We start from the raw sequence: 15,512 nt of genomic DNA, 5'->3' as shown, positions 1-15,512 counted from the left end.
AGCGCTGCGTCCGGGATCGGGAGCGTCCGGGTCCGGGGGCGTTCGGGTCAGGAGCGGGCGCCGGCGGACACAAGGTACGTCCGGCGGCCCCTTCGTCCTGGCGTCAGGACCGACTCCTTCTCGTAACTTGTGCTTGGCGTGCAGTTTGTGCTGTCTCTGTTTTTCTCCAAGCCGGTTCTGGGAAGGGCGGAAGGTCTCCGGGGCTTGGCCGGGCGCATAGCCCTGGGCCCGTCCCGGCTCCGGCTGGAATCCGCGGCCAGAATCGCTTCTCTTTCCTGGAGGCTGTTAAGTGCGAGTGCTCCTTTTACAATATTTTACACAGAAAGGTGTAATTCTCCGAAGTGTTGTTCCTGCTGGACGTGCTGCGCGCTGGGCGCAGCAGCCGCGCCTGTCCCCGGCCCGCGTTCCCGGTCGGCGCCGTTCCCGGCCGTGCCCAGCCCAGGGCTCAGGCTGCGCCCCCCGTGTGCCCGGAGGCCTACGAGCTGCGGACCGAGCGCCCGGAAAGGAGAGGTTTCTCGTCAGAAGGCATTGCAGCCTGCACGGGTTTTCTTTTCAAGGTTTGATGTAGAATCTCTTGGTGAACATTTTGCTTTGCTCTGTACTGCTTGTCTCATTTTATTCAGCGTTTATAGTTAATGCTTAAAACTAGAGAGTAAGACAAGATGTGAATCAGTTTTAAAAAGAGGCAGTTTTAAACAGGGAATGGTGCTTTAGCTGTACAATTGCAGCAACGGTGCGTTAGGCAGTCTTGTTTAATATGACCTCTTGGTCTGGGCAGGAGTTACTCTTTGCGCATAACAGTTTTGCAGATTATACCTGTTAATGAAATGTGACCCTGATTTTCTTAGAAGACCAGACCAAAAGTTAGTATCGTTTTTCTTGATAATGAATGAAATAATTTTAATCACATCGTGTTTTTTTCAAGAAACAGAAAGTTAAGTGATTAAAGCATGTAGCTTATGCCAGTAACCTTGTAGATCTGCTTCTAACTCTGACAGAGATTTCTTTCCTAGTTTTGGGGAAGTGACTTATGTCTTTGCAAATTACTTTCCTCAAATATGTCAGAGTTACTAGGTTTGCTGCAATTTTAGTATTGTCTGTATGTGTTACCTACTTTTTTAAGATTGGTATTTCATTGTCTGGTATAATGAGAAACATAAGAGGTAACAGGCAGAAGAGCTGTGGATGTTTTAAAATTTTCTCTCTTGCAGTTTCATTAAAGCACTGGCGTAAATCCATTTTCATCCACACGTGCAGATCCATTCTTCCGTGAGAAGATGCTTTTGGTCTGCCATCTGCTCATTTGGACATTCTTACGTGATTCAGGATTCTTTGCCAAAGTTCCAAGAGTTTCTTGGAACTCCAGTCATGTGGCAGTATTACCTAACAGTGGAAAGCAAATGCTTCCTCTCTTGAGAATTCCAGGAAAAAGGGAAATTAGGGTTTTTAATTTTTTTATGCCAGAGCAGTTGGCTCTTTTTGTCTGAGCAGCAGCCAAGGTGCTTGTGTTCTTTTTAAAAAAATGTATTACTGTGCTTAGTCACATTTCATCTATTCTCAGAATATGAAAAAAACTTAAGTCTTGAGTCATAGTTTTCTCAAGCTCTTATGAGAAATTTGTCTTTCAAGTTTGTTCTTAATAAAGAACTACTCAATGAGCAGTTACTGCCCTAGAGAAGGTCACAGAAGAGTCTCCATTCTGATCTTCTATTTTGACTAACAATGTCCTTATCCCTTAACTTCTAAGATGGGTATTTTCAGACAGACAGACTCACCTCTGTCAGACACATGTGTTGTGGTTCTGCTGCATGGTTGGTTTGGGGAAGAGAGTATTGAACCACCATCCACAAATACCTTACACTAGTCTTTTCTACTTCAGAATCTGACCAACCTTATGCAGAACCCCCAATACGATTCACCAAGAGAAGGAGATTCCTCTCCTCTCCTCTCCTCTCCTCTCCTCTCCTCTCCTCTCCTCTCCTCTCCTCTCCTCTCCTCTCCTCTCCTCTCCTCTCCTCTCCTCTCCTCTCCTCTCCTCTCCTCTCCTCTCCTCTCCTCTCCTCTCCTCTCCTCTCCTCTCCTCTCCTCTCCTCTCCTCTCCTCTCCTCTCCTCTCCTCTCCTCTCCCTTTGAAATGAAAACTAGTTCACTACCCAGGAGCCCTACAGGTATAAACAGAACAGCTGAAGCTTCAGGCAGCAAGAATACCCTGTCCAGACATGAAAGTTAGAAAATTCCAAAAGCATGAGAGGAAGGGACCAAAGGGTTGTGTCTTAACAATGTGCTGCTGAACCAATATTATCCCTCCTTATACTGAAAGCAAAGCCAAAAGCATATTAGTTAGCATGACTTCACTTACAAATTGACCAGAATTTTAAATGCATGGTATCCATTTGTAGTTATATGAAAGCTGGTAGCTTTACCTTAGACATTAAGTAGCTACATTGGTAAAATATATTGGGGACACTTGCTATTTTGAAGTCTGAAATTAATTATTTCATCTGTTTTCAATTTACCTAGACAGTTTTGCTATGCTTAGGGACATAAAAGCTGCATTATTTCCCTTCTCCAAAGTTGTTCTGGTTATATAATGATTAGGTATGTGTTTTACAACTTTTTAATAATTAATGTTTTAATGAATATGCATTCTTTTGGAGCAATGCTCAGAGTTCTTTGCTAAAATTCTTTTTTTAAAGAGATGATACTCAGATTATCGAGGTATTGGTGATAGGACTTGGAGAAAATATTTTAGTCAGTAGATTGGACACTTCATTCCTAAATTGTTTTACTTATCTGAGTGGAATCATAGGGCTTTGGTGACAATGTCACTGATTTTGGTCTAGTGCTTGCCCTTTTTTACCCTTTACATACTAGCAGCTGTTCTTTTCTAGTAGCTAAAGAGAGTGGCTCTGCTGCCAATGAAGCTCCCTTATCCTCCATAATGAAAATTTTGCAGAAAAGTCTTCTAGCTCATTTATGTTCTCCTTATTCTTTTACATGTCTCATTCCATGAGCTAATTTTAGGGGCCAGGGGTGGGAAATAGGTACAGCTGGGAGCCTGCATTCTAACATCTAGCAGAGCGATAGGAAAAACTATGTCTTTACCCTTAACTGAGACAGGGATGTAAGCTTATCATGTTTTCTGTTGGCAGAATTGCAGCACAGTTTTTCCTACTGAACCTGACCATTTTCAATAATGGCAAGACTCCCAAGTGCTGCACCGTATATCCTGTGGATCCTTTTCTTTTCATATACAGCAAATGAAGGTATGTTTGTCAATATTTTAAATTATTATCGTGAAGTTTTTCTTGATAGCATTTTTCTGTGACCACTAGGTAACGCTGTTACCACTAATTAACTGCTATAAAATTTGTAGCTTCAAATATCAGAAGTATCCCTGTACTAGAAAGAAATCTTAGATTTTTGATCTCTGGTGTGTCCCTCGCCACCCTTCTGTCAGCCTGCAGGTGCGTCGAGTCCAAGTGCTGCTGGTTCCTTAAGGATTATTTCATGAAGCTCAGTTGGCAGAAGCTGACTTCCCATACCCATAAACATCGGTTGTTTTCATTTCAGCTTTTATGATGTTTGATTAAAAATACTAATGAGATATATATATATATATATATAGAGTAATGGTTTTCAATAATGCATTTTTATTTTTTGGAAAATGAATCTCACACTTTGCTTTCTGTATTTTTTTAAGTAGTTCCACAGTAGTCTATAGTTTCTTAGATCTCATTTTGTTTTATAAAGCAAACCAAAATAGTTAAAGGACAATTCAAAGTACCATGTCTCTAAAAAAGAAAGTTTTTTAGCTACTGTCTTACATACTACAAAATAGTGCAATTTGAATTAATGAGAAGGATCAAGGTTTGCAAGAACACATTGGCAGAATTGTCTGGTGCAGGTAATCCCACCTTTTCATTTCCCTAAATTATCTTTGTCAAAGTTTAATTTTATCGTGTTTTGTTTGGGTTTGTTTGCCTAGTTAACTATGCGTTTTAAGTTTCTTCAGCGTTGTGTACACTTTGAGGATCAAAAAAGAAATTCAGTATTTAAGTTCCCTCTTTTAACTATGCAAAGTCAAAACAAACCCTGTACTGTATATGGTTTCAAAAGGAAATTCTCAAATATCTGAGCTTTTTGAAAAAAATATGGTATACCAGAGATGAAGAAGTGAGAAGGTGAGAGAAAAAGAGCAGAGAATAGAATTTAGAGTTCCAAAAAGACATGACAGCACTGAATGGCAAGATAAAGTAAAAATGTTAGTTATCATAGCTTAACACAGCAGGAAGAGCTTAATTTAATTGAAGTATTCTTGAAAGTGCAAGATGATTAACAGATTGAAAAATAATGTCATTCATCTTTAAGGGCCTTAACTTGATAGTACTTCTGTTAAAAGTACATTTTAAAGTGAACTAGCAATAAAATTACAAATGGCAACCAAATATAAACAACATCAACAGAGTAATGATTATTGTAAAATAAAAAGCAGTATGACCATTGAAGTGTTGCAGAAGTTTGACTTGCTGCTTTTTTGATGAGTGGTAAAGAATTGGATATCATGCAGGAAAAAAAGGAAACCTAACATGGTGCTGTCATCCAGAAAGGACATAACAGCAATAGTTCTTATCTACAGGATAAATATTTAGCCCTAGTAACTAAACCAAAGCATTTTCTAAGTGTTTGAACACTACTGAAACCATGAATCACAGTAATTTCTAGGTTTATAAGCAGTCAATATACCAGACAACTTAGAATCCAAATTTTATAGATCCCATTGTGCTATACATCATATCTACTAAAAGGTATCTGACTGTCACATTTTACATTTGCAGATCCTGTACTGTATTAGAGTATGCAGAAGTTGGATCATAGTAAATAACACAAGTGGACTACAGAAAAGTAGAAATGTAGGGAAGATAAAATGAAATTTGGTACTTTCAGCAAAAAAGGCATGGGATGAATAATTGAAATTTAGGTACTTGTTGGAAGGAATAAGCCTGTGAAGCAGACATGGCTGAAGGACAAAGACCTTGCAGGATGTGAATAGTTGGCAAATGTGTCTTGAATTTGCAATGTAAATGACCAGCATGGAGAGTTGGTAATGTACTGGGCCATGTATACAAAATTTGGTCTTGTATAATTGCCACAGAAAACTTTTTAGCAGAATCCCTTTAGAAATTCTCAGATAATCTTAATTAATAGGATTCAAAAAAAACAGGTATTGTAATTTTTTTACAGGAGATTGACATGTAAAGCAGAAAAAGATTTGTATTTGTACAGATTGTGCAAGAAAAGTGAGATACTGTTTTTATTTACCTGTGAAAGAGAAGTCAAACATCAGAGAAGGCAAATAATTGTCTTGGATGATAAAAGTATTAGCTATTTCTAGCTATTTTCTTATAATCACATTCCAGGGTCCAGTATCAGGGTTGGCACACTGTTAGTCCAAATAACAACGTGGCCTTACTGTCACCTAGCTTCTCTTCTATTCTGTGTATCACTCTTTGGAGCACATTGAGGTAAAGTGAAGCTGGAAGGGGTACTGAGGATTGTGGATTCTCTTTGCACTTCCAGTTCTAACTATCTTCAAAGATATTTTGACCACTATATTCTGTTTTTTGGTTAAATACTGCCAGTGAAAATAGTTATAAACTTGAACACTGGAGTGCAGAGACTCTGGGCCTTTGTGTACCTCCTCAGTGCCCGGCTCAGTGTGACTTCATCTCTCCTCAGTCTTGAATGCTCCCATAACAATGGTGAATAGAAGACAGAGCAGGAAGTACTGAGTGAAATGAAGTATGGGAAGCTTAGAACCTTTTACCTTCCTTGTAGGTAAATGCATTTGGGAAGCTTAGAACCTTTTACCTTAGTTGTAGGTAAAACAGGAGTCATGACTGTAAGCAGTGATCCTTGTCTGAGTGTTAATTATCTGCATTTTGGGCTTTGAACCTTTTGTATTTAATGCTGTTTTAATGTAATGTCATTTAATGCTGATGTGTTTTAAATAGAGCTATTGCAATCAGATTTTCTGTTCTTGGAAGTTTGTGTAGCTGAAGTGTGCCTTTCTATCTCAGTATTACTACTGCAGACTTCTCCTGTCCAAGATCATAGACATTGTCTCCAGAAAGGTGGAGATGATCCGAGTGTCTGTTTCTCCTTCCATTTTCCCAGACACAAAAAATAGCAATGTTTTCACTTAATTTGCAGAGGTGTGGCAGCTCTGTTTAGATGGAAAAGTTAGTATTTCTGCTTAGTCTCCAATATAGTCTTCTGATTCTCTTGCTTCTCATTGTATGCTGCTTTCCTCTAGTTTTGACTGCAGGACACATACAAGAATTTGCATGCTTCACTGACTATGACAAAGAGCTGGTTTGTCACTGGAAGGTGCCTGCACAAACCAATTGCTCCAAAGAATTCGTGCTCTACTACAGCGAGGAAACTTCTGTGTTGTAAGTGTTTAAGATGTTACACTGCCATTGTTAAGTTTTATATATATCCTATAGCCACTATTGGCTTTAATTTCCTCCCTCTACTGTGGGTGTCTGGGACAAAATGTACTTCAGATTATTGCTCTTAAAGGAAAATGGATTATTTCCTTTTAAGTAAAATGGGTTTCTGCAATTAACAGCACCCTCAGTTCAGCAGTCTACTCTTCTGCAGAACTTTCTGCTTTCTTAGGACAGAGGATGGACCAAGTCCTACTGGTGGGAGTGGTAGGGCTCTTAGAAGTTTACAGAACTTTAACTTCATATAAAATTTTACCTTCTTCATGAGAAGTCTTTCTTGATTCACTGGTCTGTAGCCTGTGTGAAAGATGCTTTCCACTGAAGGCCAGGTGATTGTCTCTGCACACAGTTAGCTCCTTGTTCAGGCACAGACTGTTGTCCCTGTTCTGAGCAGGGCCAGTCATCATCTCTTACACAAGAAGATGCATCTGGGTTCTCCTTTCCCTTGCTGCATGATTTCACCACACCAACATTCAAATAACCTTGCTGATACACTGCAATAAACCTGTTCCTATACTAACAAGCTGTTAGTATCTTACTTTAGAAGTGTGACAGAGGGTTGTATTTGGGATCAATACTTGGCCTTTCTGTCAAGTTTTTAATTTGTGTGATACAGATATCCAGTAGGTGGCTGGGGAGGGTGGGTTGTTTGAGGATCTCAGTTTTGTTTTGGAAACATTTCTGAGAACTGACTTGTCTCAGTTCTGGTTGGTTATACATGTTGGGAGACTTGATATCACCTTTTCAAGGAATAGTGTGTAACACTCTCTTAAACATCACATAATTTTGTGCCTCTTTTTCAGAAACAAGTGTGTTCCTGAGAATGAAAAAGACAGTTTAAGGTGCACTTGTACAATATATCCAGAATATTTTGCAGTAAGCGTCACATATATTCTAGCCCTACAATTCAATGGCACTGATTCGTGGAATTACAATGTTACACCATCCCTTGTTGGTAAGATCTTGTTTACTTTGTCACTGGCGCATCTGGTTCAAGGCTTTGCAATCCTAGCTAACTTCTTATTCATGTCCCAGAACAGTTTTTGCTTGTCAGAGGTGCAAAATGTCATGGTAGTTTAAATGCAAACCCCATTTGTTTTAGAAACCTGATTCTGGATTAGATTCTTAAGGAATTAATGTAAGTAATGGGGAAGGCAGAGTGATTGTTCCTCTAGCTGTACCCTCTCAGCTGCGAGCCAAAAGGAGTTTGGGGACTTAGATTATCTTTAGTGCCTTTTACTTGTGGCTTAAAAGAGGAAGAGGAATCATGCTGCTTTCAGTTTCTGGAAATAAACTAGCTTATCCCTGCTGAAATTCTTCCCTTTCCTGTCGCTGTCATACTCTGATTTTTCATGCTAGTTGAATCATGCCAAATGAGCAGGAGATTTTTTACAGTAATTCCTGTTGGATTTTAACAGTCAGTGATAAAAAAGTTAAAGAGACTGCTCCGAAACAGGACAGAGTTCATGTCTCTGCCTAGACCCCCAGTTTGGTCAGAACAGTGTGCTTGTTGGTAACGCCTGTCACCTTAAACACTCAGAGAAACCATTTTCATACTTTAGGCAGGCCAAGGAGCTGGTTCTCTTCAGAATGCTTGATTGATGCTGCTGCTTATCTGCCAAATAAGCAGAAGTCCACATTAATTTTCTAGAGACAGGGAGCCAGGACAGCTTGGCTGTGATGTTGGAACTCTGTGCCCACCCGGCCTCACAGCTGCTACTGTCAGGGCACAGGTTGTTCCTGTTTCTCCAGGCTGAAAGCTGCATCCAGTGCACCAAAAGGCCGTGCTTGCAATTGGTTCAGCCAGCTTCAGGAATCAGTGCTTAATAAATACCCTCAAGTTGCTCAGGTTCAACCTCTCTGTTCTCTATGGTGTGGTACACCATAGTGAAAAGGGCTAAGTGCGTTGACTGCAGTGATATTCTGGTCTCTGGTGAATGCTTCTCTCTCTGCTTGTCTCTATCAGTACTCTCCCATGACCCTGTTCTGTATTTTTTACCATACAGTTAAGCCGAGAGCCCCCAAAAATCTTGCCATTGAAAAAACTGAAAACGGTAATTTCAATTTGAGCTGGGAGGAGAGCTACTCTCGTCCATCCTTTCTCTCTGGAGAGCCAGTCATCTATGAAGTGAAATACTGGAGGAAGCAGCACCCGACAGAGGTAAGAGACACCCAGTCTCTTCATTTTCTATCTCCAGGGCTTAAAGGTTTAAAAAGTCCTCTGGAAAGTCACTTCATTAATAATAATGTAAGGTCCAGCCTGAGTACAGTGATCCTGATTACACACTTGCCACAGTTCACTTTGCCCCCAAGATAGTTCAGCTGGGTGTCAGAGAATGGAAACTCTTGTGACTGCCACCCCAAAATGGTCTGCTGCTTGCAGTAGACAGGGCAGAGATTGAAAATACAATGCTTCTATTCCCTGAACTTCATTTGCTCCTTAGACATCAGGAAGCTGGAGGTTGATGGCTCTGTGGGGCAGGTGAGTTCTGAATAATTCAGCATTTCTGGGCTGGGCTGCGTGTGGTAGCAGAAGAACATGCATGGTAGCAGGTAATAAATGCCACCTGCCGATGACATGAACTGCAGTATCATAGACAAGTCATTCATTTGTTCATTTGTGAACGGTCACTGAAACACATAACACTGTTGATATGTAGTTGCAGTCACTAACCCTTCACCCTATAAAGAAATCAAAGTGAACTTTCTCACTTTCTTTTCAGGCTTCTGTAAAAGCAATTAACTACCAGGCAAAAAGTTTTGAGATTACTGCAAGCTCCTTGAAGAGAGGCTATGATTATGTTGCAAGTCTCAGGTGTAACTACGTGGAATACCCAGCCTACTGGAGTGAATGGAGTGAAGAAGTTGAATTTCACAATGGTAATAGTGTCAGAAATAACAGCTTGGTAAAAGGATGGTATACAGTCTTACATACTCTGCTGCTCTCTTGGAGGAGTGTTATGGACTCACCATCTTCATCATTTTGAGTGTAATGTGAATACATCTGTAAAGGCTTCCAAAGACACTAAACATAGATAGGCAACTCCTTGGGAAACTAAGGAAGAGAAGACCAAGGGAGGTTGATTGCTTAGCCTTGTGAAAAACAGGCTGAAAGGAATCTATTTATTCTCTATAAATATTTCATGAAGTAGACAACAGGGAAGTAGAAGAGGTATTTGAACTAAACGGCAACATTGATGTGAGAGCAAGTGAGTATAAATTATATGTGTGTGTATATTTATATATATATATATATTTTTATATATATATATATATATATATATATATATATATATATGCTGCAAATAAAGCAGTATTTTAATAGAGGTAGGAGGGTTTATAAAAGCCCCTGAAGAGCAACAGAGAGAGCAAGAAACATAGCTGCACTACAGTGACAATGATAATTCATGATAATGCCATTTTAGGCGCTGTGTGATAGCCCTTGTGCCTGAGGGCTGACGGTGGCCTCACAGTGCACACTGGCTCTCCCAGCTCCTGCCACACCCAGTAGCTGAGCACAGTACCCGTGCCAGGTCTCTGACACACCACACACCATTTCTCCTGGCAGCTCTGAGGGTCTGTTGTTAACGTGCTGGAAGCTTAATTTTACATCCTCTAAAAGAGCATTTTTTTGAGTTGCAGAAGAGCAGCAAATAACTTGGTATTGTCAGTGCTTGCATTTAGATGCACATTCACATGTAGACATTTACTTGTTTAACAGATTACCAGGTGAAGGCTGAAGACATTCTGCAGATGGCTGTGCCCACATCCTGCATACTGATCATGGCAGGATCCATAATTTGTTACTTCTGTTTCACCAAGTAGGTATCCTGCTTGTCACAGAGTTTACAGAGTAATAGTTTATACAGATATCAGTATTGCTATTGGTTAGACAAATTTCTGGTAGCACAGAAATCTAATGTTTTGGGTTTTCTCAGCGCCTTTATCTAGCTGTCTGTGAGCAGAGATTTTATAAACACAAGTCAGTTTTATAAACTCTGTCATTTTCTGAATAGTCTTATTACCTTACTAGAATAGGTTTATTATAGTAGGGGTTGTCAGTTTGGGACCCTGGTCTTTGCTGGAGTTCAAGTAAGGATGGCTAAATACCTTTATTTCTTTCAAAAATTTTTAAATGCTAATATGAAAATTTTAAATGGTAATGCGATCCTGTCTATTTCACACATCCTTTTAAATGTGATTAGAAGAACAGGTGACTGTTACTGTGCAGAGCAGTCACATACCAAACATACAAACATCTTTGCACTGGTTTAATGAAAATCAGGAGATGCTCAAAACGAACACTTTCTGTTGCTGCAGTGCAGATGCCTAAGAGGGAAAGGAGAGCAGAAGAGAGAAATGAACACTGATTAAGCCCAAGTACAGTCAAAACAAGTTATTTTCATGCTTTCCTTGCAGAGTGAAGAAAGAATGGTGGGATCAAATCCCAAATCCAGCAAAGAGCCAATCAGTTGTCGAAAATGTCAAGGTAATTTAAAAGCTTTGCAAAAAATACCTTTTCCTGATCATCAGAAGTAGAATATGTAGTAAATTCTATTGTCTGTTTAGTGTAAGGGATACTAAATACAGTTCATATGTGTCCTAAATCCCATTTGTATCCTTATTAGTTTCCAGTTTTGTGCTACTTTGATGAAATTAAGTTCCCGTTCCAGGACTTAAAGCACAGTCACATGGAACAACAAATGTAAGTAAGATTTTTTAAAAAATCCTCTGCTTTACAGCATAAAATTGTTTCCTGTACTATAAACATTAACCGTCCTTTCCTTTTGACTTCCAAAAACAGAAGTTGCAAGAGCTGTCTGGCTCAAAGTTTGTCAAGCCAAAACTTCAAGGGAAAAGATAACATCAGAAATGTTGAGAAATCTTGCAGTTGCCACAGCAAGTCTGAAGAGTGGTTGCCAAAAGGCAGCAGTGCAGTTTTAACCCCTGATACAATACCAGTTGAAGAGTGTATAGAAATCTGTGTATGTTTAACAGACAGTGAAACTGAGAGCCAGGAAGAAACTGGCAACCAGATCACCATGTTTGAGCCTTGTGAGAGCAGCATTGGTGCTTTCAGAGAGCACCCTGAACACAATGAGTTACTAGCTAACATGTTTGATGCACTCCTGGCAGATGAAAATAACATGGAAGACAATAAAGGCCCAAACATCCCCACAGCTGAGAGGAAAACCATAAAGAACATTGGGTCTGAAAATCCATCACAGCAAAATCCAAAAGAAAGTGTAGACCAGAGTCCGCAACCGTGTGATATTTCTCATACAGCTCCTCTTTTCACCAAAGCCTCTCAAGATGGCTACAATTGTAGTACAGCCAGCAAAGAGTCAGAACTATCAGAAGAATCCTTTGAATCTGGATATCGGAGCTCCAGCATAAATTCTGCTACTCTGGATGCAAGAGATCTTCAACAAATGGTTCATCAAAGCCGTTTTCTATGTCATTCTGAAAGTGAGCTTGGCTCTTGTGTCCTGACCCAGGAGTCTACAAATAAATCATTGTTTGGAACTGAAACAGACAGAAAAAACAGCCCTGCAGACAAGAGTTTTGATACCCTTGTGTCTGCATCCATGGGGTTGTGTGGTTCTGCCTACAAGAGCTGTGACACCCTTTTGTCTCCATCCCTGGAACCCTGTGGCTCTGCCTACAGGAGCTTTAATATGCTTGTGTCTGCATGCAAGGAACCAAGCAGCTCTGCATACAAGAGCTTCAGTGCCCTCATGTCTCAGTCGATGGCTAACAGTAGCCTGACTCTGGGCTTTGAAAGTGTGCCTTCCTTACCACCTTTGAGACAGTTGTCAGAGATGCCCAAATGCAGCTGCAGAGACCAAAGGGCTCAGCCTGCTAGCAATCAGATGTGTTACAACAACTACACATCTCCCAGCACTGAGCTTGATTTTCCAAACACCTGTTTAGAACATACTGATTTTCTGTCTTTCTCCACACATGTAAATGAAGGTGCTTCAGCTTTTCTTTCAGAGGAAGAAATGCATAAGCAAGTAATATATCAAAATGTTCGAAGGAAAGCTGATATAATTTCTTGCCCCATTGCACCTCAGCCATCTGGCTATCAGCCTTTTGGTAGTGCAGGTAAATGTAATGGTCTATACTGGGACAGTGACAATGAGGTTATACCTACATTACTATATGAATCCTTCATTAATCTGTGCAACAACCTGAATGAAGCACCACCAGATACTGCAATCTATGAATCTGACCCAAGGATAAAGGATGATGTGTGTTTGATTGTTCAGGGTTCTGACTGCACCACTGTCCCAGGTTTAGCATCTAGTGAGAATGACACACAGATTAGTGATGGTAGCCCTTGGATCAACAGCACTAATGAGCTGTATGGTGATAGCAACGATGAAAATACCAGCAGAGATGAACAGCTGTTGCATTTGTTAGAGATGAAATGTCAAGATTTAAACAGCAGAGGAAGAGCTACAAAGACAAAATGGAAGGGCTTTAACCCTACTGGGAAAGTAATGCAAGAGAGTGGTGATAACAGACTAAATCACTGACTTCCACTGCCACTCACACAATCACTTAGGGAAACTCGGAGGTGCAGGGGGAAGTGAAGAGGTGCTGAAGCATGTAGACGGGGGCAGGGGGTGTGGCTCAGCAGTCAGCTTACCAGCATCACTGGACAGTATTGGGCTAAGCTTAGGAAGAAAAACTGTAGAGCCCCTGGAGCTCCATGGCTCAGACAAGGTGCTACCTAATTATTTTGTGAGTAACTCCTATCTTTCTGTCTCTCACACCATTCACAATGAGGACTCCAGATTGGCACTTGATGTTAAAAAAAAAAGACCAATAGAACTGTTAGTGGAGAACAGCAGGAGAAATGAGAAACAAATGAAACTTTTGTGCGAACCCTTGCCCAAGAGAACAACTATGGAGGTAGCCTAGCCACATTTGCCAAGACTGAACTAGTCTTTGGAAATAAACTGTATGGCAAGTTGAATTGTTGCTTGTTATTTCAATTGAAATGTATACAATTATTCTCATTTAGAAAACTCTGCTTGTATTGCTATTCATAAGGAAGGAAACCATAATGCTAAGCACAGCAACTGGTACTGCAAATCTCTCTTCCAAGATGGTAAAGTGGTAGAGGTGTTTATGTAGGGACACCAGTGGTGCTTTCTTTCCCTTCTACAGCTATGCTCGCTCTTGCATTCTTTGTGAGAAGAAAGCATCCACAAAGGCTTGTGCCTGGCTGGAGAGGTCTGCTCAGGCCAACTTTGCTGCAGCACTTGCTTCTCTGTTGATCCCCAGCTCCGTTTTGCCTTTCCCTGGCTTTTTTGTTCAACATAGCTATGCCTTCCAGTCCGCACATTCCCATATGATGGTTTTCTGTGTGGGGTTATTCTTCCTGTTCTCTCCCTTCAGTCTTTCTATGGTGAAATGGAACCTAACTCTTAGAGAAGGGGGATCCCTGTTTGTATGTCTTTGTATAACCCAAAACTGGAGACAGACAGTGGGGTTGAGGGGGCAGCTGTCTGGCTCACCCTGCAACAGACACCATTGTTCAGAAGTATTAGAAATTCTTCCCACTTCTGGTCAAGCTGCCTTTGCTCTTCTTGCAACTTAAAAACTTAAACAACTTGTAAGAACTGCTGTTCGTACAACTCTGGCTCTGCTCCTATATTGGGTTTGTGTAGCAAGATTTTATAGTGGAGGGGGGCTACAAGGGTGGCTTTTCTGAGAAGCCATTCCCTGCCTTTTCTCCTACAGGCACGTCACTGGCTGCCTATTTTTTACAAAAAAATCTGTAATTTTTACTAATTGTTGCCCATGCATGCACACAAGATCATTTCTCACCTCTGCAGATTGTTAAATTCAAGGTCTGCCCCAGGCTCCCACATGATGATGTATCTTGATCTCACATTACCTGGAATTTTCGTTTCTTTCAGCATGCTTCTGTGACTGAGACCTTGCAGTCATGGCAACAGCCCTCAAGGCCTCTCCTACTGCACCAAAGTCACAAGGTCAGAAGGAATTTTCTGGTAAAAAGCAAGGAGACCAGTGAACTGGTTGGTTTTCAACTGCAGGACTGTTGTCTTTCTAAGCAGATTGCTCCAAAGCAAAGGAAAAACACAGTCAAGTGAGGAAGAGAGCGTTTTCCAGTTACTTCACTAACACAGCCAAAGCCTAATGAATTGCCATTCATTGGCCTATTTTCCCAGAGTGCCTAACAGCTATCAGCAGCACAGCTGGATTGCTAAATCCTGAGTGTTTTCATTCCTTGTGAAAAGCTTGTTGAGAGGAAGTTTACATCTCTGCAGAACTCTGACCGAAGGTGCTTTGCTCTATTTGTTCTTTTTGCTGTCCTGTTTCCAATCTGCCCATCCTGTAGTTTTGTATAACATTGAAATGTCCATACTGTCCCTTCAAGTAAAACTGCAAGATGAAAGATAAGAAAAACTGGCAACGGGCCTAGTTGAATAGAATGGGGAACTGACTGCTGTGGCATGTTTAGATGCATGAGGGGAGGAACAGCTGTTTAGGTGTTTTTTGCTCTTAGAATGCTGTCTGTAAAACTGATCATCTGTGCATGAGGCCTAAGATTCTGTATTCTGAATGCAGAGAGGCAGTTGTCATGGCAAGAGCTGTTACAGTACAGCCTGTCAGCCACAATCTGTCTTTGGTAGAGGGATTTCTGTGCTAGACCTGCCCCAGTCCAAGGAGCACGGCAGGCATCCTAAGGAGCTCCTGTCCCAGTTTAGTGATGGATCAGCCACTTCCTTCACCCTGTCTCTACCCAATCGTAAAGAGCAGGGCATTCATAACAGTGTGGTATTTGTCCTCTGATTGAAGGCTACCAAGTTGTTGACTAATACATAGCACTGGGATTTTCCTACTTGGTGCTGTTTCCCCAGGTCTTAGAAATGGGGAAATTCACTATAAGCTGAAGGGTTTGAGGTTGACTGCTTCTCCCCAGCTCAGCTTCTGCTGGTTTCACTTGCAATGAGCCACCCAC

General features: G+C 40.9%; 1 protein-coding gene across 2 annotated transcripts; it reads left to right on the top strand.

Annotated features, from left to right (window-relative positions):
• Positions 1-326: 326 nt before the first annotated feature.
• IL4R (interleukin 4 receptor) lies at positions 327-13,493 on the top strand. Of its 2 annotated transcripts, XM_058035574.1 has the most exons (10): positions 327-557; positions 3,152-3,265; positions 6,316-6,454; positions 7,315-7,466; positions 8,518-8,672; positions 9,235-9,391; positions 10,233-10,332; positions 10,931-11,000; positions 11,140-11,216; positions 11,316-13,493. In XM_058035574.1, exons 2-10 carry the CDS (start codon positions 3,196-3,198, stop codon positions 13,051-13,053), a joined length of 2,658 nt encoding a protein of 885 aa, XP_057891557.1. In that variant the 5' UTR covers positions 327-557; positions 3,152-3,195; the 3' UTR covers positions 13,054-13,493. The 2 variants fall into 2 exon arrangements, with proteins under 2 accessions (XP_057891557.1, XP_057891558.1); XM_058035575.1 differs by lacking the exons at positions 327-557; positions 7,315-7,466 and having other exon boundaries at positions 3,177-3,265.
• The last annotated feature ends 2,019 nt before the right edge of the window (positions 13,494-15,512 follow it).

The sequence above is a fragment of the Melospiza georgiana genome, chromosome 16 (genome assembly GCF_028018845.1).
Source record: "Melospiza georgiana isolate bMelGeo1 chromosome 16, bMelGeo1.pri, whole genome shotgun sequence".
Taxonomy (NCBI): Eukaryota; Metazoa; Chordata; class Aves; order Passeriformes; family Passerellidae; genus Melospiza; species Melospiza georgiana.
Note: the sequence above shows the minus strand (reverse complement) of the source record. Positions and strands in the feature narration are given on the sequence as shown.